Below are 26,206 nucleotides of genomic sequence, written 5' to 3' on the forward strand. Positions count from 1 at the left end.
CATTAGTCTGATTAATGAAATGTATTGTGCCATTCTTCGATAACACCATGTTTTCCTCTTGTATTGGGGTGATTACAGGCCTATTTTTAGCTCATGAGCGGCTAAACACAATATAGTTTCAACACAGAGCTCTCTGTATTAAATTAGCTTTTCTGACTGTAGCTGATCTCAAAATAATACATGGCGAACTATCATACACCTTTATAGCTATCATACACCTTTATTATTGGATTATTGCACAGCAATGCACCTAGGATGGACTCGGACCACCCCTCTATCTCGGGATGGATCTGTGAACTCCAGGTGTGGTGAAGCTCAGAAGAACTCCAGGTGTGATGAAGTTCCGATGGACTCCAGGTGTGGTGAAGCTCAGATAGACTCCAGGTGTGAATGAAGCCCAGATGAACTCCCGGTGTGAATGGAGCTCAGATGAACTCGAAGTGTGAATGAAGCTCAGATGAACTCCAGGTGTAAATGGAGCTTAGATGAACTACAGGTGTGATTGAAAAAAGTTTCCGGAAGTGGAGTTTGAGGGAGGAGCGTCAGACTGTCCGCGGTGAGCCGTTCTGCTGAGCCGTTCTGCTGCTGTTCTTCCAGCTGTGTCCTGTGAGTTCATTTAACCCCCGTGAGTACCTTAAGTCTTCTAGGTAGGGTTCAAAATAGGCCGGTAGATTAAGAGCTTAACAGTTCTGGTGAGGGCTTCCTTAAGCCTCGACTCGGAAGGTCATGTCTTAGTTTTGTCGCTGGAGACTTAGCATAGCGCCGGGCTAGCTGACACTGACAGTTGCTAAGCTACATCACAGCAGCTGCTATCCCACTTCTTCAAACATGCAGGAATGGGCCAATCAGTTATGCGTGAGTAATCGATCAAACGGAATAGCTGTTAACCTAGCTATCTGAACAATTCAGACGATAGCATTAATCTGCCCTCTTTGTTTTTAGCTAGCCACGACGAGCTACAGGCTGTGATGCTAACCCTAGCTAGGAGCTGACGTGTTAGCCTGCTGGCGAGCCAGAGAACAGGAGTGTTTAACTTATATTAACCGACATGCCTCACCTGGGATTCCTTCGTAGTCATACTGAGACTCTGGAGCCTGTTGGGAAGATATAAAGCGATAAAGATATAACCGCAGCTAACAGACGGTTCATTCATTGGTTGATCAACACTTGGATCATCAAATGATCAGCGGGAGAAGATAGCATATATATGGTTCTGCATGAACGATAGAATATATATTTTTCTGCATGAATAATAGAATATATATGGATCTGCATGAACGATAGAATATATATGGTTTTGCATGAACGATAGAATATATTGTTCTTCATGAATGCCATCAAATCCTGTTGTCATAATGTCATATTATAATAACGTTACAGTTTGTAGAGTCATATCTCCCAATCTGAACGAAACTAAACACTTAAATAGAATACAAATGCTCCAGCGTTGGAAAACGTATCGTTCTTTGCATTTAAAATGAGCAACACTGTTGTTTATTATGTTGTAAAATTTGCCAATGGGAGATGACTCCCGTGGTCTAGGCCGGGTACTGGACTAGAGAACACAATGGGGGGACCATACTAGACTGGGAGGTTACGGGACTGGACTGTGGGGACCAGACTAGACCGTGGGGACCAGACTAGACCGTGGGGACCAGACTAGACCGTGGGGACCAGACTAGACCGTGGGGACCAGACTAGACCGTGGGGACCAGACTAGACCGTGGGGACCAGACTAGACTGGGAGGGACCCTCCCAGTCTAGTCTGGTCCCCACGGTCTAGTCTGGTCCCCACGGTCTAGTCTGGTCCCCACGGTCTAGTCCGGTCCCCACAGTCTAGTCCGGTACCCTCCCGGAGGGTACCGGACTAGACTGTGGGGACCGGACTAGACTAGAGGGGACTGGACTAGACTTGGAGGGGGCCGGACTAGACACAGGACTAGACTTGGAGAGGACCGTACTGGACTGTGGGGACCAGACTAGACTGGGAGGATACCGGACTAGACTGGGAGGGGACCGTACTGGACTGTGGGGACCAGACTAGACTGGGAGGATACCGGACTAGACTGGGAGGGGACCGTACTGGACTGTGGGGACCAGACTAGACTGGGAGGATACCGGCCTAGACTGTGGGGACCACACTAGCCTGGGAGGGGACCAGACTGGGGACCACCACATCACAAGTCCTTTAAAACGTGTTTTACGTGTTTTTGCTGCTTGCAATTGAGGCAGCCCATACTCCCATGGAGGAGAAAGGAAATTGAATTACCATTGGTTATTCAACGATGCTCTAAATTCATCAAGAACATTTACAGCATTTTTCTCTTTAAGCTCTAGTCTAGGATAGGCTCATAACAGGAAACCCATGCTGGTGGTGATCCCGGACCGAGGGTGATATGCAAAATGCTGATGCTCAGAAGTTTGGTGTTTTGAATGAATCACTGAAGAGAGCCAGGAGCAGGCAGGAAGCCCTTTCGTTCTGCCTCTGCCAGCGCTTCAAGGTTTCCTGTTACCCGTGTGAAAAACATCTCTAATTCTCTGTTCTTATTTGCTCTCTTATTGTAGGAGAACCGACAATTTGGATCCAAGATGACTGACTCCAAGTACTTCACGACTACCAAGAAAGGTATGGAGGCATTAGCCAGTATATATGGGTTGTGTTTTCTAGCCGGTATGCAATCAATAATTGATTATACCGCTGCGTTCTGGTAATCTGATCTCCATGCTGTAGCGATTTGTAGTTCTTATGTGGGAAGCATTAAATTGTCATGCTCCCAGAAAACTACGCCTGAGTTTGTCTAGCGAATCGTGCTGCAGAAGCCAGCTATCCTTCAGTTAGACCGCCCCATTGGGATTAACACAAAAAAACCTTTTTTTCATTTATGTTGGAACGTGTTATTGTGTCTAACACTATAAGCAGCTGCTCTGGTCTAAAGCAGATTAAATACCTCGAGAATTACCGTCGGAGAATTAGCTGCCCTGCTGTCATGCCCTCTGTACAAACTTGCCTCTGAATCTGGTTCATAGAGCTGCCATTAAAAGATAGATTACTGCCCACCCAAACGAATAACTCAAACCATGTTTTGAAACATAAAGCCCTTACATTCCTCTGAGTCACACAATTCAGTTAGATGGTGAAGGTGAAACCTATATATAAATGGATATTATTCAACATGTACAAATATTTATTCTGCTCTGATCCTTTACTGTGCGTGTAGGTGTGGTTGTGGCTGTGTCGAGTAATTCCCGACCTTAGCCAATGTAGAGAAAGTCTCCATTTTGACCACAGAACTATGACTTAGATCTAGTGGGAGAATAGTAGCCTAGGCCATATTGAAGTTTATTTTGAGGGTTTTGACTCACAAATTCAACTGCCCTGCTGATCTCTGTGGGCGATGTTCCAACGTTTAGTATTTGTCCTAACCTCTTGATACCTAGGCTGTACAAATATGTGGCAATCCAAATCGACCAAGAATAATAAGGATTAATACATAAGTGAAGAGGACTGCATACGATATAGTTTGTTTAACTCTGCGTGTTGATGCAGTTTGTTGAATCACTATAGTTTGTACGTTAAGCGTCAACACCCAATACTTTGTTGTACTGCTGTAGCTTTGATGCTCAATCTTTCCTCCTCTGTGGCCTATAACCCTTAACCCAACACTTTGCTTCACTTCTCAGGGGAGATCTTCGAGCTCAAGGCAGAGCTGAACAGCGATAAGAAGGAGAAGAAGAAGGAGGCCGTGAAGAAGGTGATCGCGTCCATGACCGTTGGTAAAGATGTGAGGTGAGCAGAGAGGTGCTGCAGGATGTCTGCATATCAAATGAAAGGTGTCTGTTGCTGTATTGTAAAGGTAGCAGAATGCTAGGGCTGAATGTGGTCAGTGTGGAGTGTGTTGCAGAGAATGAAGTCCAACACTCTGTCACAGCGCCCTGTTCCCAGATGTGGTGAACTGCATGCAGACAGACAACCTGGAGCTGAAGAAGCTGGTGTACCTCTACCTGATGAATTACGCCAAGAGCCAGCCAGACATGGCCATCATGGCCGTCAACACCTTCGTGAAGGTAACGTCTCTCCAGAGGGATTTAAACAACTGTCACTGAGATCTGACAAGTTCTAGTGGAAAAACGTAATAGTTCTCATTTTAACATATAGCATTTCTTAATCCTAAATAAAACCCTTTATCTCCCTTTGAGGGCTTTGGAATATCAATATTATTATTATTATTATTATTATTAATCGGTCACTGTTTATATGCTCCATGGAGAATAGCTCTCTCTCCTCATTGTCAACCCTCTCCTCAGGACTGCGAGGACCCCAACCCCCTCATCCGGGCCCTGGCCGTGCGCACCATGGGCTGCATCCGCGTGGACAAGATCACAGAGTACCTGTGTGAGCCGCTGAGGAAGTGTCTGAAGGACGAGGATCCCTACGTCCGCAAGACGGCTGCCGTGTGCGTGGCCAAGCTGCACGACATCAATGCCCAGCTGGTGGAGGACCAGGGCTTCCTGGACACTCTCAAGGACCTCATCTCCGACTCCAACCCCATGGTGAGGCTCCCAGCGGGCGGCCGGTAGGGCATGCACGCAGCCAGTCAGGCAACCAGACATCCAGTGAAACCTGCTGCAGGCAGTCAGTACACAGAGCCCGCCAGACAGCTTAATTCAGCCTAATAGCTAAAATCGTTGCTTGATGGATGACTGGAACTCATAGGTTCTCAGTGGGTGTGTGTTAGTGAAGCATGTTACAAGTGCCACGCACACGGTCTTGGATGGGAAGTGAAGAACTAAAGCTTAATAAAAATCCATATAGAGTTAGGCTTAGCCCCAAACCATAACCCTAGCTCTCCACATAATCCTCCGTAATTTGGTCTAATTTCTAGTGGTATTGTGTCGTATGGTTCAGACCTAGATGCTGTCAGCCTTCCCTGAGGCGTCAGGATCTAGCAGGGCAGTGTAACCCCGCTGTCGGCACACCCTCACATTCCTCCCTCCTGTCAGGTGGTGGCCAACGCTGTGGCGGCGCTCTCGGAGATCGCAGAGTCCCACCCCAACAGCAACCTGCTGGACCTCAACCCCCAATCCATCAACAAGCTGCTGACCGCGCTCAACGAGTGCACGGAGTGGGGCCAGATCTTCATCCTGGACTGCCTGGCCAACTACACGCCACGCGACGACCGCGAGTCCCAGAGGTAAGGGGACGGGATACGACAACAAGTGGTCAAACTAGAGCTGGGCGATTAATCGAATATTGACCAAAATAATCGTGTTTATGATTTTCCCATAAATTCCCATCGATTTTCCCATAATCGAGCAGCCCTAGGTCAAACCCTAAGCTCTGGAAGGATCCCCTCAAGATGGCTTCCTATTATGTCGGCTTTTAGGACACTAATTATTGGGCCGGATAATTCCATTTTTGCCGACGAATAATCAAGTCAATAGAATTGTAAAGAACTGGTGAATGTTGTTACTTTAAAATCAATGTATTTCTTGTCAGCATTTAATACTGATTGTGCGATTTGAAAGCTGAAGGCAGTGCAGACCCCTTACGTCTCTCCCTCCTCCTGCTCCCAGCATCTGTGAGCGGGTCACCCCCCGGCTGTCCCACGCCAACTCTGCAGTGGTGCTGTCGGCGGTGAAGGTCCTGATGAAGTTCATGGAGATGCTGCCCAAGGACCTGGACTACTACGGCACGCTGCTGAAGAAGCTGGCCCCGCCGCTGGTCACGCTGCTGTCAGCGGAGCCCGAGCTGCAGTACGTGGCCCTCAGGAACATCAACCTCATCGTGCAGAAACGGTAGGACCACATACCCTTTACCACAGCAGGGTGCTGTCGTTGTTGAGCCTCAATCAGGCTTGTATCTCTCATTGCTTGATTATCGGAGTAATCTGTACCAGAAAGCAACCAAATATTATATTTAGTAAACTAAAGCCAGCATTGATCACGTTTTCAAATGGCTTCAGTTCGGATCCCTTCTGTGTTGGTTCTGATCATGGTCTAATGGAAGATGACTAACGTTGACCCGCTGCCCCGTAGGCCGGAGATCCTGAAGCACGAGATGAAGGTGTTCTTCGTCAAGTACAACGACCCCATCTATGTCAAGTTGGAGAAGTTGGACATCATGATCCGCCTCGCCTCACAGGCCAACATCGCCCAGGTAACCGTGTCCAGACATCAGACATCATCATCTTTGGGACTGCAACACATGTTCAACCCGCAAGAACCCATCTGTGGATCATTTAAAGACATCTAGCGGCCTGACCCTGTCTTTGCTGCTCTAGTACACCAGAGGTGGATGTAACGTTGACCCTGTCTGTGCTGCTCTAGGTGCTGGCAGAGCTGAAGGAGTACGCCACAGAGGTGGATGTGGACTTTGTACGCAAAGCTGTCCGAGCCATTGGCCGCTGTGCCATCAAAGTAGAGGTGAGCATCACATGGCGTACGCTGTTGACTTGGTGGAGAACGTTGGCCTCCCCACTGTTGACATTGGAGCAACACAGTGAAACATAGCAGCATATCGTCCTAGCAAATGACCAGCTCTCTTTTCAAACTCCCGTCTGTCAGCAATCTGCGGAGCGCTGCGTCAGCACGCTGCTGGACCTCATCCAGACCAAGGTCAACTACGTAGTGCAGGAGGCCATCGTCGTCATCAAGGACATCTTCCGCAAGTACCCCAACAAGTAGGTCTCCTGCCCAAGAGAACCGCTAGTTAGTAGAACCGGCTGCTACTGAGAAACCGACTGATCTGACGTTTTAGATCCATGACAGTGTAGCTTGGCATCACTTACATGATGCCAATTGTATATGAATGAAGGGATAGGACATTCCCTTCCCTTCATCGTCCCCTCATTGTCAACCTTACACATCTGGATTTATTCTCAGTGTTTTTTCTACTTACAGCAACACTGTTTGTGGTGAACACTTTCTGTGAAGCTGGTTTTAATCGTTTTCCCAGCAAAAATTATAATCACCAGGTTTCTGTTTTAATTTGTATAAACATGACAGAACATGACTTGCCCCCCCCCCCCCCCCCCACCCCCAGCTCAATTCGGCTTCCAAATCCACCATAAGACCTCTGAGAGAAGTCGGTGGTGGCTTATATTAATGTTGGAAGTGGGTAATGTTTATTAGCTTAGACGTTGAACCCCACAGAACTGCCATTTTGCTGAAGCTTGATGACAATAATTAGAATCCCAGGTGATGATTACTCACCTACCCAGCGCCAGAAGAGTCAGCTCTTCTAATGGAGTTCTAGTCCTTCATCCTTTATGCTTTTTAATGTATTTATTAGTATTCAATTTTCTTTCACAAGTGGTTCTACTTAAAGGTGTATTTCAAGCATTGTGCCACAAGGGGTCGCTCTTTGTTACGGTTAATATGTAACGTCACTGGCCGTTAAAGGGGTAATCTAGCCATACTGCCGTAGAAAACGTTATGTGGCGGTGAATTCAACCATGGGGTGGCCCAGCGCCGATGGCCGTGATCAAGATCACCGTACAAGTTGATGTTAGAAGCATGTTCAGCATTGTTGTAGTGTTCTGACTTTAGTATACCATGAGACACTGGTCACAGTAGCGCAGCGAGCGTAGTAAGCTAGATCGCTGTTGAAACATCATATCGATATATAAAGTCTCCACGGAGACGTTTCTTGTTTCCCCGGAAGTTAGCGGGTAAGATAATACGCCTAAACGAAACACTGCGTTACCTTAACTACAGAATCCTCTGGGATGATCATTGTAGAAACATTAGGGCTAATGTTGGTACACAACTCACTAAATATGCAAGATAAGGCTATACATTTTTGTTATTTCAAAGCGTATGTTCCATATTATACTTTAACCATCCTCCCTTTGTGATCAGCCCCACTGTCTCAGCATATCGGCTTCACAACAATCTCTGTCTTTGGCCCTGAAACGCAAGCAAACAATTTGTGTCGACCAAGACCATTCAATCGTTGGAATGTCTAGCTGAGTTTTACTACAATGTCCTTAACACTACGGAATTCAAGCTTCATATTATTCATGTTCACAGATCTCTTAAAATATTATTTATAAAATAAATCATAATAATGGCTCCCGATTGGTCTGTAAATTAATTAACGTTTGAGTCTACATGTCTCATGGCACTAAACTACTTAGAGGGATGAACTATTTTTGTTACAGCTCTTTAATACTCCCAAAGATAATTGACTTCCTATTAAAGGTGCGGCGTGTAGAATTGAGTGGCATCTAGCAGAACGGACTTGGCGGAAATTGAAACAAATATTTAAACACAAAAAGTGTACATTCCCTTGAGGGGATGTTTTCGTTACCTTGGCATGAGGAAGATGCTCCCTGTATGTACATGGGGAGCTGTTCCTCTACCAAGGAGGCGGCCATGTTGCACCGACATGTTTCTACAGTAGCCCAGAACGGACAAACCGCTCCCTTTTTAGTTGTAGTAAAGAGGGGGGCGTGCTGTCCCCATGATAAGAAATAATTGTTAGAAATTTTTAGTGAACATTCAAGTGATTTTGATTATGAAATTGCAACACTTAGCACCATTATGGCGTTATATTTTAAGTCTCTCAGAAGCTTGAACTCATCTCAGACACGGACATTAACATCAACCGCTGGCCAGGGGGAGCTCCACTGCTGTTTAGACACAGTTTCGAGGCCCTTGGTCATAGTTCTGAATGAATTTAATATTTTTAAATCCATGAATATATTTTAGTAAGACATGGACATCTGTCTTGGACTTAACTTTGACCCCAAATGAGGGCGGCCCTGTGAGTGAAGTAGTGGCCAAAGTTTGGAGACCTGCTTACTGTGGGCTCAGTCTGTGACAAATTAAGCTTCAGAGCGACCAGGGCTGAGCTATAGGCATTACCGATCCAGATTAATACGACTATTCGTGAACTACAACCGGTGCCCAAAGATGCTCAGATTCTGTCTCTTAAAGCTTTTGAATGGTCGAAGCCTTTCGTTATTGAGGCTGCCATCAGGTTCAAGAGTTATCAAGCAAGAAAGCAAGCAAGTTTTTGTATCGAAACAATACAAAAAATGCCCCCCATCTCCCTCCATTTCTTCACCATTGAAGTGTTGCATTTCACGCACCTGTGACTGATGGGCATGATGGATCCCTGAAGTAATCAGGGAGAAGATGGATGCCCTGATGCCCTTTCAGCAATGAGCTGGGAGCGATCCGTACTAGATGAAACCATACTTCGGTCCGCTGGAGAAGGACATTCTAGTATAACGTATAACGCTAACAGTGTTTCCTCTGTGCGGCGCCAGGTACGAGAGTGTGATCGCCACTCTCTGTGAGAACCTGGACTCCCTGGACGAGCCCGAGGCCCGGGCCGCCATGATCTGGATCGTGGGGGAGTACGCTGAGCGCATCGACAACGCCGACGAGCTGCTGGAGAGCTTCCTGGAGGGCTTCCACGACGAGAGCACGCAGGTAGGACCTTCACTAGCTCACCTCTGATTTGTGAACGCAAGTGGCTTACTTTGGATTTGCATTGCAGATTCAAAAACACTTGTGTACACAATGACCATACTAGATTTACAAAGTATTACAAAGTCGGCGTCTCACGAGAGTGCATTCTCCCATAATGTTGTGACACCTTAACAAAGTAAAAAGAACTGGGATGACAGCATTAGGCCAGCGTGTCACCAGTCTGCCCAACTGGAGCGACTTCACATCGCTCCCCCACTGGCCTGGAGGTGGTGTGTGGCACAGGCTTTAGCAAGAGAAATGATGGCCTTGTGACCGTCTCTGATGGGTGGTGGGACTACAGGACGTACACGGAGGCACTCTGAACCCATTGAGGAGTACTAGGAGAGCTCCATGCCATGTGTTCATCAGACGTTCTGCCGGGTTTGGGTTTATAGGGTTATCATTTTTGGGCGATTGATAATGTTATCTTAGGGCAATAAGATGGCTCTGGTTCATGGAATCTATTGCTTTTTTATGTATGTAGAACTGAAAGCAATGATTCATCCCTAATTACAGATTGCAGCTATAAATATTGTTTTGATCCTTTAGCACTGCATAAGTCTGAAAATTGCTTTAAACTGGTCTATAAATTCCTTGTTATTCATTTGGCTTAATTCTACCATGAGTAATGTTGTCATGACAGCCAGGAGCTAACTAAGCTTGGCAATGTTAGGATTCATATTTGTAACTTCAATTACATTGAATTATCTTTCTTTTTTTCTGTAAGCTTAAAGTCCCACTGCATATCTTTCTACCCGGCGTTTTTTTATTTTTATTTTCTTGTGCTCTCGGGTCGTAGATAATTGGTTTCATTCCACAAGCGACATCACACCTAAGTCCCAGGCAGAACGCTGGAGGGATCTTTATTTGATGCTTTTCACAATTGGTCTTTTTGTCAAGAATACAGCAGCGGCAGGTCAGGAAGGCAGAGCAGGTTGAGGAATGCTTTGAGGAGCTCGATCTAATCCTAACCCCTTAACCCCTTAGGTCGCCCTTACGTCGATGAGGTCGCTCTAAAGTCGATGAGGTCGCTCTTATGTCGATGAGGTCGCTCTAACCCTAACCCTTGCTCTTGCGTTGATGAACTCTGACCCTGATAAACTCGAACCCTGATAAACTCTAACCTTGTCTCCATGGGCTCCTCCAGGTTCAGCTGCAGCTCCTGACTGCCATCGTCAAACTGTTCCTGAAGAAACCCACCGAGACCCAGGAGCTGGTGCAGCAGGTCCTCAGCCTGGCCACGCAGGTGACCGCACACGCACAAACCACATCACAACACTGCGAGGCTAGGTGGAATCTATCGCCTTTATCTGGGCTTTCCTTCTCTCGAGGAAAGCCCAGTACGTGTTCCAGAAACACACTCCTCCTCTAACTTGTCTCCTCAGCATCTCCTGTTGGATGCGTGCCTCCCCCAGGTGTCCGCAGAGTGATTACACACTCGGTCTGCCGGTGTTGCCTGGAAACCCTGCTGCTACAAACCAGAGCTGCATGCAGTATTAACCCACAGCGCTTTAGGCTGTGGGTTTATCTGAGCTTCAAACTAAAAATCTCTGCTCCATGCAGTATTAACCCACAGCGCTTTCCCTTTTAGAAAGTGGCTTTATCTGAGCATCAAAGATTTAGGCCCAAAGCACGAGTTTGCTTCGGGACAGATGCTAATGTTTTTCTTGGAATATCCAAAGTAAATCTTGTGCTGTGTCTGAAATCGCGCCCTTCTATACTTGCACTTACTTTTTTGAGTACACTTTGCGCAAAAACGGAGAGTGTGCCAAAACGCAGTGCACTGGAAGTACCTTAGTGGCGCACTCAAAACGATCTAAAACTTGAGTGTGGACCGATGGATTCTTTCCACCCTCCCGCCATCTTGTCTAGGTGGCGGGAATTTCAAATCTGAAAATGGAGGACATTGTATCATTTGAGACCGACGTGCTCTGCAAATAAGTAAAATTACACACATTTGGTTTGTTTTTCAGTACAACTACAATGTTTTAGGCCGCATCCGACCAGTGTTTTCATGGTGTTAATTCTGTAATCAGTTGGTATCAAGAACGTTAACGTGAATACTGCTAGATCGCTAATACAGGCGACTAACGGAAATGATCAAGCAGAAAACGAAGAAGAACCGTCAAACTGCAAACTCATTTCCGGTAGTTGGCGAAGGCTGTTTTGACAGTGCACTGTAGAAATGAGAGCACTGCGCCCATAAGTAAGTGTACTGTAGGGATAATGAAGTGCACTCAATGTAAGTGCACTTACGTAAGTGCGTGATTTCCGGCACAGCATTGGTCTTAATGCCTACGTTTATTTGTGCTCCTTAGCACATGAGCCTCATGTGCTCATGTCGTTTATGGGCCCATGTCCTTCATGTGCTCATGAGCCTCATGTGCCAAACGTGTGCAGGACTCGGACAACCCGGACCTGAGGGACCGCGGCTACATCTACTGGCGCCTGCTGTCCACGGACCCCGTGGCCGCCAAGGAAGTGGTGCTTGCGGAGAAGCCCCTCATCTCGGAGGAGACGGACCTCATCGAGCCCACCCTGCTGGAGGAGCTCATCTGCCACATCGGCACCCTGGCCTCCGTCTACCACAAGCCCCCCAGCGCCTTCGTGGAGGGCAGCCGCGGCGTGCAGCACAAGAGGATCCCCATCCGCAGTGGATCGTGAGTCACGCACTCAGTCTCGCTCACTGACTCAGTCACACTCAGTCAGTCACATTCAGTCACTCACACTCGATTGCGGTCACTCGCACTCACACTCTATGTCACAAGCACACATTCTCTCACTCAGTCACTCTTTCTCCCACTTACTCAGTCTCTGTCACTCAGTCACTGGGTCATTTTGGGGGCCTTTCCCTTGATCTCCAGGCTTTGAGTGGTGAAGGTTTATTTACTCCCAGTATCCCAGTGGCTTTATCCTCTCAGTCCTGCGTTGGATGTGAGAACCCATGAGGGTGTTGATGGAGCAGCTGCTGCCTCTCAGGGCTCAGGCCCTTTGCCCGCTGTTTAAGATTGAACTGAAACTTCCTTTGCTTTAAATGGGGCTTAAATCTGTCATTACAAAAGCATTGTGATAAAGTGAGGGGCTTATTTCAGTATGATTATTCTTGAATCAGTAATATTTTATAATGAATATTAGATGAATGCGATTCATATCATAAGCATTAGAAATATAAATAACTCATCATATGATAAGTCATTGATGGCATAAATCTCCATTAAAGCGGCTCCTAACTCTGTATTAATCAAACTGCCCCCCCCCCCCCCCCCCAGCGGAGAGAGCTCTGAGAGCCAGGACACTGGTGGGGCCCCCGGGGCCACCGAGGCCCCCGCCGCCGTCATCCCCTCCCAGGGAGACCTGCTGGGAGACCTGCTGAACCTGGACCTGACACCCCCCACCTCCACCGCCGGCGCCCCCCCCGGACCCCCCATGCCGATGGGAGGCATGGATCTGCTGGGGGGAGGACTGGACAGCCTGGTAGGTGGTGGGGGATCCCTGCTCACTCCCCTGTCTCTTGTTCCTTCTTTCTTTCTTCTTGTTTCGCCCTATGTCCGCTCCCGCTCGTGTCATGTGGTTTAGCTCCAGCTGCTACACCTGCTCCAGGTGTCTTTGGCTTAGTGCTTCGGTCAGAACAGCCTGGAACGTATCCATTAGACTAAGAGTTTTATCAGAGCGTTCATGATGTGAGAGCCAGCCTATGATGGGTCAGGGATACCGTTTAAACGTTGTTTGTTTTGCCTTAATAAGAGGAATACAAACGATGTGAGCAATATCAATGTTTTCAGCCGGTATTCTGTCTGTTTGTTCCTCAAGCTTTTCTGGAAAGTCCAAACCTTCTTAGTTGTTTGTACTGAAGCATGAATAAACCTTCCAAGTGTGTGAACGATAACGATGTTCATGGGGTGCATCAGGTTGACTGGTCTGTTTCCTTCCACTCCTTATGCTGCACCAGCAGATGGGCGATGAGTCTGAACCGGTAACTCATAACACGTGAACATGTAACATCCCCATAGATCACATCTCTTCACGCTGTCCCATAACGTCTCTGTGTGCCCAGATGTTTCCATACCTTTCACCAGATAAGCCAATCCCCTTCACGTACTGTGACAAAGACATATTCCTCATAACGTACGTGTGTGTGTGTGTGTGTGTGTGTGTGTGTGTGTGTGTGTGTGTGTGTGTGTGTGTGTGTGTGTGTGTGTGTGTGTGTGTGTGTGTGTGTGTGTGTGTGTGTGTGTGTGTGTGTGTGTGTGTGTGTGTGCTTCAGTATTCGCCACAAATGCCCAGGGGGGCGGACACACCTCAGTCCCTGCGGTTCTCGCACTCGAGCCCGTCGTCCCCAGATTACAGCCCCACCGAGCTGACCCCCGGCCCGGCACTACAGGCGAGCCCACTCTAGAGGAGCCCCCCCCCCCCCTCCCTCGCTATGCCCTCCCTCACCCCGCCGCACCTCCTCAGTCCCAACCAGTAGCTCCCCAGTTTACCAGCCTAGTGAGCAGCTAGCTCCTCCAGACTAGTGATCTGCCAGATGTTGGCTAGTGAGTGGCTCCAGCACCAGACTAGTGAGCAGCTAGCTCCTCCAGACTAGTGATCAGCCAGATGTAGGCTAGTGAGTGGCTCCAGCACCAGACTAGTGAGCAGCTAGCTCCTCCAGACTAGTGATCAGCCAGATGTAGGCTAGTGAGCAGCTAGCTCCTCCAGACTAGTGATCAGCCAGATGTAGGCTAGTGAGTGGCTCCAGCACCAGGCTAGTGAGCAGCTAGCTCCTCCAGACTAGTGATCAGCCAGATGTAGGCTAGTGAGTGGCTCCAGCACCAGACTAGTGAGCAGCTAGCTCCTCCAGACTAGTGATCAGCCAGATGTAGGCTAGTGAGTGGCTCCAGCACCAGGCTAGTGAGCAGCTAGCTCCTCCTGGCTAGTAAGCGACTCCAGGCTAGCGCTCGACTCCATCCCCAGAATAACGAGCAGCTCCAGGCTAGTGAGCAGCAGGAACACTCTGTCTGATGGAAGCCATGCGGCTCTGTGTAGTACCCATGCTTCCATGCCCTGAACCAGCTGATGTCCCTTATTAGCTGTAGCACTTGGTGTGCTAATTAGCAGATACAGATGGCTGACTCGTGTAATTATTTATTATTTGCGTGCAATTTTCTACTTCTGGCATTTGGTTTTGGTTCACTTCCGTTTAGTGATGACATGTTTTGTAGCATTACATATCCAATACACTGATCAGGAAGATTCCTGGTTCAGATGTGATGCTCAGTGGAGCCACTTGTTAAAGGAGTGGGTCTCCTATTAGGCTACACTAAACGGCATCCCTCAGCGCTACCATGAGTACATCAGGGGCTTCTGAAGGCGGCTGCTACCATGGGTGAACTGTGAAAGGGTACTCTACTCATTTATTTAATGCAGACCCTCCAATAGCCTCCTCTTCCCTCAGCCATTAGCCTCCAGACCCGACCAGACTCCTGCCATTAATCACTGACAACCGAAAGGGATTCTCTCCTCCATCGGCCTCCTCTGTCCTCCTCACACTCTGCAGGATGTTTCTCCCGGTAATCTCTAACCCGTCCTTGTGCTTTCTCCTTTCTTTCCTGTTCTCCTGTTGCTCTCCAGCTCGGCGGAGACATTGGGGGAAGTCCTGCAGTAAGTCATCCTGTCTGATGCTTAGATTCACCGTTCCATGAAAAATGTGTTTCCGAGCTAACGCGCGCGGCGTGCGCGTGTGTGTCCTACAGATGGACTCTGGGTTCGGGGCTCCTGCGGCCGTTATGCCATCCTCCCTGAACGCCCCGGTGGGGGGTGGTCTGGGGGACCTGTTTGACCTGGGGGGTGGCGTGGGGATGCCCATGGGAACCTTCGTCCCTCCGAAGACAGTAAGTCTGCTGCTTGAACAAAAATGACGCATGTGATTTATTGATAATACCCAATGATTAGGGGTGCACATTAAAAACAGAATCATACCAGTGCTGTTCCCCCACCTGAAAAGGAAACTGTTCTGTTAAGGTAAAATAAACAAGTTCTCTACATGGCTATAAGGGATAAGGGATTAAGGTGTGTGTGTTTGTTTGTGTGTGCGTGTGCGTGTGTGTAGTTGTGGCTCCCAGCCATGAAGGGTAAGGGTCTGGAGATCATGGGCACGTTCGCCCGGCGTGCAGGGGTGATCCAGATGGAGATGACCCTCACCAACAAGGCCATGAGCGTCATGACGGACTTCGCCATCCAGTTCAACAGAAACAGGTGAGGCCAAGCAGAGCCTTTTCATTGGTGCCCCGTGGGTCTAGATTCTGACACATCGCAGCATGTTGGCTTTAAAATGAACCAAACGCCTTCATGGATGGAGCATCCTTCGACCTTGGATCCTTTTCACTTCCTTCTGCTTAAAAGAGGAGAAAAAGATTCCCGCTACTATAATCCCCTTCAGAAATCACCTGCTAGAATTCCTCATGCAAGTCCATCTCAAGTGACGGCTGGTAGGCTGACAATAGCTGAGGGAATCAGTGACTTATGGTGAGATAGCTACATGCTAATGCTTACGCTATGATGATGTCTCCTAGCTTCGGTCTGGCTCCTGCCGGCCCCCTCCAGGTCCCCACGCCGCTCAGCCCAAACCAGACCATCGACGTCAGCCTCCCCCTGAACACCGGGGGACCCGTCATGAAGATGGAGCCTCTGAATAACCTCCAGGTACGGTTAGGATGGAGCCTCTTAATAACCTCCAGCTACTGTTAGGATGGAGCCTCTTAATAACCTCCAGCGACTGTTAGGATGGAGCCTCTTAATAATATAACCTCCAGGTACTGTTAGGATGGAGCCTCTTAATAATATAACCTCCAGGTACTGTTAGGATGGAGCCTCTTAATAACCTCCAGGTACTGTTAGGATGGAGCCTCTTAATAACCTCCAGGTACTGTTAGGATGGAGCCTCTTAATAACCTCCAGGTACTGTTAGGATGGAGCCTCTTAATAACCTCCAGGTACTGTTAGGATGGAGCCTCTTAATAACCTCCAGGTACTGTTAGGATGGAGCCTCTTAATAACCTCCAGGTACTTGCTGTACTGTTGGGACCAGAGTTTAAAGAGAATCCAGATGAAATGGATTTGGATTTCATATATTCATTTTCATGCAAGGGATTTCCCTCGGAGGTAAAAGTTACACAAAAGGTAATCAAATTGTTAATAAAAGTATATGTAGTCATGAATGTAAAGTCTAGTTGACTGATGGAGTTCCATGATGCGAGCATGAGCAGACGTTTGTTGTCCTTGCCAAATGACATTGTATCTTCTATACCTACTGGACAAGGAGGCTCAGTGTGGAATGTAGCTGTGGTGTCGACTGCAAGAATGTCAGCTCTTTATTGAACACAAGCTCTATTTGAATAGGATCAGTGTGTCAAAAAGGGGTTTTATTTTGTGTGTTTGAGGTTTAAGTAAAAGGGAGGTGCCAGTTTTGCACCATCCTAATCCTTGCATGATTCTAAACCCGCTGATGGAGCTTGAGGCTCTGAGGAGTCACTTTCATCTGGTGTGAACCTGTGTAATGAGTACAGACCGTATCGCTGCTCCTGACGCGGGCCAGCCTCCTGTCCACCCCATGTCCTCAACACCTGCTGCTGCCAAGGCCAGCAGACGGGGAAGGAGATGAGCGGAGATCAGACGGTTCCTAGTTTCACGGGGTGTCTATATCACATAAGACCGTGGGTCTGGCTGCCGTTTGGACACAAAGCCGATCAGTTAAGAGGACGAGAGCAGAGCCCTGGCCTGAGATGGGGGGGGGGGGGGGGGGGGGGTTCATTAGTGCGGAACGAACGTCCGCAACAGTCTGAGGCAGAACAAGAATCAAGAGATGTGATCTTTAGGAAGAAAAGAAAATCTCAAACGAGTTTAAAGTCTTCAGAGAGAGGGTTGGGCTTCTAAGTATAACACTAGTCTGCTCCTCCAACCCAAGTACTTCCACTAAATTTTCATTTCCCTTCACTACTACGTCTGGGTCTGCGGTATGTTAGTGGGTTTTCTCCATCCAAATTTTCTGCATCCAATCAGCGAACCGAGGGAGTGGCTGAGATCACTGACGTTAAAGTCAGCTCTCGTTGATGAACATCTTCACGAACAATGTTTGGTTTGTTTACATCCTGCGCGCAAAGGTGATTCCCGGTCAAACGTTAGCGATTGGATATGGCAGATCCAGATTGGCACTGGGCGGATCCAATAATTTTAAACTTCAACAGACACCCGCCTTCAAGTGAGTTAACGTTAGTCAATTGAGTAGGTCCAGACTCTCTGTAAAATGAAATGAAGTACGAGAGTCTGGTAGAACCAGGCTAGTATAACACTACGGTGTGGGTGACTTTAGTGGATGGGATTATTAAAAAGTAATCATGAGGCATTTGTGGTTATTCTGGATGCACATTTTCTTCATAGAATTGACAGAAAATGTATCAATGTGATGTATATCGTCAAGATTTGAAATGACTCCTGTAATGATGGAAGGTTTAGTCCCTATTAGGGTTGGGCGATCGTCAACAAGCTTCCATCGTCCGATTACGTCCCCGTTCAACCGTTTACCTTCGTTCAAACCATTGGACAAATCTACACACTTGTATCTTCAATAATATCTAAACGAAATTTCGATAGCTTTTATACTTTTTTCAGAATCAAAGTTTTAGTTTCTTATCGGCATAGTTTTCCGTTGCTCTCATTGATTTCCGTTGACCCCAGAGTGTGAGGGCGTTCAGGCACACACACACGCAATATCTCCGTGACATAGCCGCGTTTACATAGACACTTCTGTTCCGATTAGAAGTGGAAGCACAATCGGAATAAAAAATGATCAAATGCCTGATCCACATCTTTCTTAGCACTCCGCAAGTAGTCCGGGAACTTATCACCCCCAGCATGTCCGGTTGCTAAGCGACGTCAATGTATTTGGCGGACTATTTCTCTGCTGATCAACACTAGGAATGGTAATTGTAAAAAGACGCACCGTGTGAAGATATCTTTTTGTTTTGGCAAGGAGCCATGTAATAAGCGGAATAATGTATAATATAATGTATCCCTTAGACCAACATAACGGTTGTGCGCAAGAGACATACGGACGTACACTTACCACTTTTGTAAATGCCATATATACAGTACATTCGGATTGCATGATGGGAATAGAAGTCAGAGGTGTCCATGTGAACGCGGCTTAGACACACACACACGCAATGGCTCCGCCATTATCTTAAAACACACACAGACACACAAAGTTTTTCAAAGTCACATGCAGTCTGCTCGTGCCTTTCACGTGCGAGCAGACCAGTAGGTTTCAAGCTACAAAAAAGCCTCTCCTCTCGTAGCAGTGAGTGAATACGGCAGGTCAGCGCTACAGAGTGCGTTTCCACCTGTGCCAGTTAACTTCAATTAAATTGTATGTACTTTTTAAGCTGTAAAAGTAGACGGCACACAGCGCTGTTTCTCAGGCAATAAAAAAAAAAAAAAACCAACCTTTCCTCGGCAACTTCAGACGATGGAATCCATCTATCGTCAACAGTCGATAGAATCAAACATCGGCCCGTCCCTATCGACAGACCTGACCTGGACCCACTACCCTGTCAACACTACTGTGTTGTCTGGAGCTCTGGTCCCCTACTTGTATGAATTGAACAGCATTGGAAGAATGTATTTCATGTTTTCAACTTAAGATGGACCCAAAGACGTACATTATATTGTTCATTTTGGATGACGGCCGTTCTTCTCGATACGGTCAGAGTGGGGTCTAAATGAGTGTGACTGGTCTCATTTGACTGGGCCCTGTTGCGGCCGCTGCCAAGCCCGGCACATGAATGATTCAGATCCCCTGCAGGGCCCAGCTCTCTCTGAACCCTAAACACTTCCACCTGATGGCTATCAGCGGCTGACCCCTCGGGGAAGAGGTGTTCCTGAGCCTCCGTATCTTGATGGCATTTTCGAGACGATGGGGCAAAGCATTGTGGGACAAATGCAGCTTCTTTCAGCATGGAGGACATGTGGTGAAGGGAAAGGGGGAGCAAGTTGATGGATGAAATGAGGTGTCTGGGTCTGTCCAGCCGTCAAGGCCCCCCCCCCCCCTTGTTCAGTGTGACTTTAGCAGCAGCTGTCCTCAAAGAGCCCTGGCAGAGTAATGACTCCTGAACAGCTGCTCATGATTTATCCCTCTTGTTTGTCCTCTCTCCTCCTCCTCCTCCAATCAAATCCCCCTCCTCAGGTGGCGGTTAAGAACAACATTGACGTCTTCTACTTCAGCTGCCAGTACCCCATCAGCATGCTGTTTGTGGAGGACGGGAAGATGGGTGAGTGCTGGCCGTCAGTGTCCCCCTCCCTCCCTCCCTTCCGCTGCCCTCCCAAGTACTCTGACGCCATCGAAACCTCTGCAGTCTCGTCCTTCTCTCTACCCTCTTTCATAGGGACCGTCCCTATGTGTCAGAGACTCTTGACGCGGGTCATTTTAGTCATCAAGTCTCAAGGATTCTGAGAAAGACGTCACCACTGCTGGAACACAGCGTATTCTGTCTCAGCCATAATACCAACATAAAACGATCCAGCCGAAGGTCACTTATCCTCATGCAAACGGCTCATTAATTGCCTAGCCGTTTGGGCTGTAAGTTGCCTTCTGTAATTAATTCAAACAGATGCCACGTGCGAGTGCCCATGCTGATTTTTGTCGCATACTTTATGAAACACCTGCCTCTAATTTTCTAATCATATATAATTGCCCAAGGGTTGGATGGATTCGGTGCGGTCCCAATGATGATTTTAATTTCAGTGTTCGGTTAACCTTTTCAGTTTTGCAAAGCAAGCGTATTTTCAGCCAACATTTAAATTAGTTTAAATGGTTGTTTACACTGAAACAATACCCTAATTAGAGTGATCTCACAGGGAGTCTATCAATTGTGTCATTTTTAGGCGTTTTGCTTTGCTTGCCTTGAAGATGCTGCAGATAAAATTAAGAGTTCTAGGGAGTGGGAGCAGAAAGAGAAAAGAGTAGAATGTTAAACTAAAAAGACGCCACACTGACCCACACACCTCCCGCTCTGTCCCTCCCTCCTGTATTGCGTTCACTCATGTGTCGTTCCGCTATGATGACACTGTGTGAGCAAAAGTCGTTGACAGGCAAGATTAATTCCCGCACCAATCAGGGAAGAGATGCAACCACAAATGCCTTCTATCTAATCTCATACAGAGGCAGGCGTAGTCAACTCTAGCCGCTATCTCCTGGAGCGTTTCACTCGCTAAAAGCCCGTGGATGGCTTTGGCATTTCTAACAATTCACTCAAACTGTATATCTGTTAAATGTTACTTCAGCACCTTTCAGGGGAGAGAGGAGTTTGGTCATGAACATCGTTCTGTTTCTCTGTGGTCTGCAGACCGCCAGGTGTTCCTGGCCACCTGGAAAGACATCCCCAACGAGAACGAGGCCCAGTTCCAAATTAACGACTGCCATCTCAACTCTGGTGAGGAGGAGGAGGATGAAGCACAATGCCGCCTCTCAATGCAGCACCGCAGCTCTAACACGTTGTCCGCTCTCAGCTGCCGGCTCTCAGCTGCCGGCTCTCAGCTGCTGGCTCCGAGCGGACAACGAGGACGTGTCACATGGTGACTCATGAAGCTGGTTTGGTGTGAACTCGCCACCGTCCATCTCTAATATTGTGACTCCACATGTCAGGTTGCTTGCGTTCCAGAGACGTCCTGATATCTCTGCTGGGCGTGCACCATGCCATCAGTATGTCCTGCCCTCCCCTCTGCAGACGTCAGTGTAGTGCAGGGGAGGAGTCTGGGCTCGAGAGGAGGTCAGCGTCTGCTCTGCAGCGCTGGCCGAGCGCAGCTTAGGAGCAGCGTCGGTTCTTACCTGTTATTCTCATCCGTTAACTTTGCTAATCAGACACTTTAACTTTTTTAAGACCAATGCTAATATTATTTTAAATTTCACATAAAATGTGTGGGTTGTCCATCAAGTCCTTTACCATTAACCTCATGGTGACTCTTGTGTTTTCCTCATTGTAACTTGGGATTGTGTGGGTTCTCCTCCTAATGACAGACGCGGCCTCCAACAAGCTGCAGGGCAGCAACGTGTTCACCATCGCCAAGCGCACGGTGGAGGGCCAGGACATGCTCTACCAGTCCATGAAGCTCACCAACGGCATCTGTGTGCTGACGGAGCTCCGCGTTCAGACCGGTAGCCCCACCTACACGGTGAGCGACAGACACACACACACACGCACTCTGGGTCATGATCCCAGCCAGAGCTGGAGTCTGATTGGTCGGCAGGGGATGAGCAACGGTTGTGTGATTGCATGGTGTTGTAGTGATGTGGCGGGTGTGGGCGTGCGTTGCGTGTGTGGGGAGAGATGGAGACGGACTCTTTGTCCTCCACATCACTCTCCCAGCAGGTTTTTATCCACACTTCCCTTTCCCTCTATCCTCCATTTCCAGAGTATTTCAAAAGATGTATTATTTCCCTCCGGTCTCGAGCATTAATGATCTCGTATAACACTTATCATATATATATATAAGTGTTGGTTTGCGCTCCGCTTGTTTGTTGACAAGATCAGTCACAGGCTGACTGAGTCGACAGCTACAAGTTTATCATTACCCAGAGCTGCTTGAAAATTTGACAGTGAGTGAGGTATCTGTTATTGAATATCTGGTGAGTCAGAAAACGCTTTGCCTCTGTGTTTATGCAGTATATGTGCCAATGGTATGGCACTTCATATTCTGTAAGTAGAAGTTCATGTAGCTAGTTCAGGTAGCTAGTTTGTATAGTTTCTGGTTAGGTAGCTAGTTTGTATAGTTTCTGGTTAGGTAGCTAGCTTGTATAGTTTCTGGTTAGGTAGCAAGTTTGTATAGTTTCTGGTTAGGTAGCTAGCTGAAGAATTGTCTATACCGGACTGGGTTAGCCTGGATCTTCCTCCCCGTCTCTCAAACAGCCATTACCAATATAATTTGCAAACATTTCCCCCAAAACACCAACCTATAATGTGTAGTTAAAATGGCAAAATAATAATGCTATGGTTATAAATCTATCTTGGATGTTCATGGCATCATTTTCTCTGGAGAAAAAAAACATAAAAAATAATAAAAACATTGATCAGGGTTTCCAGTGGGGCTCTGGTGCTTTCCAATATAAATGGTTCAATAACATAACATAACAAATTTGTCTGAGACAAGTTTCTTAGCATTAATGTTGGTGCAAATTACAGTTTTCAATCTGTGAATTCCAGCTGTCTGGTTTTCATAATATTTTTGCTTTCAGATCTACACAAATCTGTACCCTCTATTAAGTCCCTTTACAGTTCTGCTGGATGCAGGAACGGCAGCTTTGCTGTCGAGGGGTCTACCCCATGAATACGTATACCATGAACATGTTTGGCTATAATCTTGCCGCTAATGAATGGTTGCCTAATCCTGAAGCAGTTCTCTGTTAGTCGACATGAGACCCAGGAGGTGAGACGTACGGCTGTCGAGGGACTAGCCGACAGGATAACCTGCTTTCACTGCCGTTTTATTGCTAATTCTTACAAAATGTTACTCTTCTGGAAGTATAACACAAACTGAGGGGGCAGTTGCATGGTGCATTTGCCGAACCATTTCCCAATGTCATTATTGCATTAGTTTCCAAGCGACCTGAAGTTCCACCAGATTTAGACGTGCAGTTAACGTCACGAGGCGAGTGGCTCCGCATAAAGACTGAGGGCTCTGTCGGCGGACGGCGTGGTCTGGGATCACTGGGGCCCAGGAGGACTCACACCTCCTGGTACCTGTCTACGTCATGGATCAGATGGTGGAACGGGGATCCTCGGCGGTCACACCAGCTGTCTCTCTCTCTCAAGCGATTCTCCGATGACCACTTGTGATTGGAGTTTGATTGGCTCTCTATGCTGCGTTTCCGTGGTTACACCTGCCCACCGACCGAAACACCAGTCTGCTCTTCATCTGGCTGTTCATGAAATTACCTTTACCCTTTTAAGATGCTGAATCCACCTTGACTGTGGTTACAGCAGCACTGTGTTTTTCATTGTTGTGCCTCAGTCCTTCGTGTTGCTGATGCTAAGGACCAGGTCTGGGCCGGGACCCGGGAGCGGGAGGAGGCCCGGACCTGGTCTGGTCCTCACCGGGCCGGGAGCCAGGAGGAGGCGAGAACCTGGTCTGGTCCTCACCGGGCCGGGAGCCAGGAGGAGGCCTCCTCCTGGCTCCCGGCCCGGTGAGGACCTGACCAGGTCCGGTGAGGACCAGACCTAGTTTGGACCCCACCAGGAGCTCTGGACAAGGAGGCGCTGAGCGGACCCTCCCTGTGAACGTGGACTCCATGTTGCTGCTTACTGGCACTCTGCTAATGATAATAATAAACCAGTTGTGTCCTGATGCTAACCGTCTGCCGCCCCCTCCCTCCTCAGGTGTCTCTGAAGTGCCGGGCGCCCGAGGTGTCCCAGTGTGTGTTCCAGTGCTACGAGGCGGCGCTCAAGAACTGACCACACAACACAACACACACAAACACACACACACACACCCACACCCACACACCCCCCTCTTTACTGCAGAGCCCGCAGTGGATAGACCACAGGGGTCGGGACCCGAGGTCCGTGAGTGAGAGAAGTGGTTCTGCCCCCCCCACGGACCCCTTCTTTTCATCTCCCCTTGATGAGTGCTTTTCACGCTGGGCTGTCCTCCGTTTGAAAAGCTCTCACATTATGAATCATGTTTTGTTTGTCGCTTCTGTCCCTCTCATTGTGATGAGGGACGAGCGTTAAAGCTGAGCTCTCCCTCTGCTTGCATGATCCTGTTGCCGCGTCGCAACAATGAATCCTCTATTCATCGTGTGAACAATCACCTGCAAGTCATCTCTGCTGTAAACTCTTTATTTTGGGTCCAAACCAAAGCATTTTGTACTGATCCATCGACTGCTCTGACAAAAGGCTTCACCGTGTTGAAGGCCGTGGAGAGAGAGGCTTAGAAAACATGTTGTTCGATTTGTAAGCGAGTTTGCTTTTAGTTGAGTGTGATTACTTTGGCTTGTACCCTTTTTTTTTCTTTTTTTTTTTTTCTTCTTGTTAGTCTGTCCATATGTTGTTTCCTGCCCGCGGGACACAGCCGCTTTGCTGTGCTTGTGTGTGCCTCTTTCTTTCTCTTATTTAGTATAATATAAAGTGTGGACAGAAGGCCCTACACACACACACACACACACACACACACACACACACACACACACACACACACACACACACACACACACACACACACACACACACACACACACACACACACACACACACACACACACACACACACACTCTTTTCTCTCTAATGCTCCTCATTCATTCCATTATTATATTCGTGTGAGTTAGTGTGGGGCAGTGTGCTGTTGGACTGAGTGCTACTCATCCATCAGGTTCTTTCCTGTAGCCCCCCACCTCCCCGCCCAGCGTTGTTTTTTTGTGCAGGGGTCAAGGGAATGGGGAGGACAGCTCTGATGGGTTCTGGGTTCCCCAATACAGCGTTCTGATGATCCCATGTCAGACTGTAGGCGGAGCTCCTCATTATGCATCGTCCCTCTGATCAAAAGAAGCCCTGCTCCTTCATCTCATTTAACTGAAGGAGTTCAACAAAGCAATGCTGTTGCTCCCCTCGGCTTGAAGTACGCACTAAATATGACATGATATTGTAGTCTTCGAAAACAAGTGTGCGTGTTTTCTCTTGGTATGAGTGTCTGTGTGTGTGTGTGTGGTAGTGGACAATTATATTATAAGATTGTTTAAAGGAAACATGTTAATGGAGAGGGATTAAGAATGTCCATGATTTGACTTGATTTTGTTTAACGCGTGTACATGATTTAAAACAGAACTATTATTAAAACTGATCTATTCACACGTGTCTCCTTTCTTCATCAACCAAGAGTTTATCTTCGGTGTGTAAATTACGACAGTCTTTCATGGTTCATTAGGCTGAGCATCACTGATGGACACCTCTCCTCACATGGACACTCAAACGATATTACAATAACCTTACATTCTATTAAAATATTTCATTTATATTTTAGTTTGCTAGCTATTCAGTTTCTCTTTGTTTCTAGTTTGCCGTAGCTCTTAAATGTGAAGGTAAATCCGTCTTTACAATATGTATTAACCAGTGGGGTTTTATTGAGTCACAAATTCATTGTTATGTTTATTCTTAAAGAATTGTAATGTGGGAGAGGTGTTCCACTGATCCTCTGTGGGTCGGTCTAGTCTCTGCAGGGTTCCTATAAGAGCAGCATCCCGGGACCAGCTGTAGTGAACCTGATTCGGAAACCAGGAAATCAATGACTTAAAGTTATTATAACTTATGTATTTAAATGTTGACTGTAATTCTGGAAAGCAGAACCATGCGGAAAAGTAGGGCTAGGGTGAGCAGCCTTCTGCAGCTTTGCACTCTTAAGTCTGTTAAAGTGTGAGGTTCATCCCAGTGAACGGAGAGGGGCATGTGAGGGTCCCACTGGAAGGCAAGGGGGCATCTGAATGGAGAGGGGCGCTGTGAGGCCCCTGATGAGGCGGGAGACCTGCTGATTTGGGGAAGGATTTAAGTGCTCAATGCTTATGATAAATGAATGCATTGTTTTATAAATAATTTGTGTCCTGTAGGACTATTCAGCGCCAGTCGACAAAATTGTGCCATTAAATAGAAAATAAAAGGTGTGAATTTTTAGTCAAAGGGCCTTTCGTTGGTTCGGTGTACCTAGATG

General features: G+C 47.6%; 1 protein-coding gene and 1 long non-coding RNA gene across 7 annotated transcripts; one reads left to right on the plus strand and one right to left on the minus strand.

The window, feature by feature from the left end:
• The first annotated feature begins 384 nt into the window (after nucleotides 1–384).
• Nucleotides 385–24,724, plus strand: ap1b1 (adaptor related protein complex 1 subunit beta 1). Of its 6 annotated transcripts, none has more exons than XM_060054784.1 (24): nucleotides 385–606; nucleotides 2,566–2,626; nucleotides 3,682–3,787; nucleotides 3,930–4,065; nucleotides 4,306–4,551; nucleotides 5,002–5,192; nucleotides 5,575–5,796; nucleotides 6,037–6,157; nucleotides 6,328–6,423; nucleotides 6,565–6,680; nucleotides 9,276–9,441; nucleotides 10,628–10,726; nucleotides 11,881–12,140; nucleotides 12,750–12,954; nucleotides 13,433–13,453; nucleotides 13,745–13,861; nucleotides 15,091–15,120; nucleotides 15,213–15,350; nucleotides 15,569–15,714; nucleotides 16,032–16,161; nucleotides 19,700–19,784; nucleotides 20,859–20,945; nucleotides 21,530–21,684; nucleotides 23,886–24,724. In XM_060054784.1, exons 2-24 carry the CDS (start codon nucleotides 2,590–2,592, stop codon nucleotides 23,958–23,960), a joined length of 2,985 nt encoding a protein of 994 aa, XP_059910767.1. In that variant the 5' UTR covers nucleotides 385–606; nucleotides 2,566–2,589; the 3' UTR covers nucleotides 23,961–24,724. The 6 variants fall into 6 exon arrangements, with proteins under 6 accessions (XP_059910767.1, XP_059910766.1, XP_059910765.1 ...); XM_060054783.1 differs by having other exon boundaries at nucleotides 386–625; XM_060054782.1 differs by lacking the exon at nucleotides 385–606 and adding an exon at nucleotides 665–855.
• On the minus strand, nucleotides 24,451–25,349 carry LOC132459917 (uncharacterized). The gene is made up of 2 exons (XR_009526316.1): nucleotides 24,744–25,349; nucleotides 24,451–24,651 (listed from the first exon to the last, which is right to left on the minus strand). It is a non-coding gene; the product is annotated as an uncharacterized LOC132459917 (long non-coding RNA).
• Between the last annotated feature and the right edge of the window lie 857 nt (nucleotides 25,350–26,206).

The sequence above is a fragment of the Gadus macrocephalus genome, chromosome 6 (assembly GCF_031168955.1).
Source record: "Gadus macrocephalus chromosome 6, ASM3116895v1".
Taxonomy (NCBI): Eukaryota; Metazoa; Chordata; class Actinopteri; order Gadiformes; family Gadidae; genus Gadus; species Gadus macrocephalus.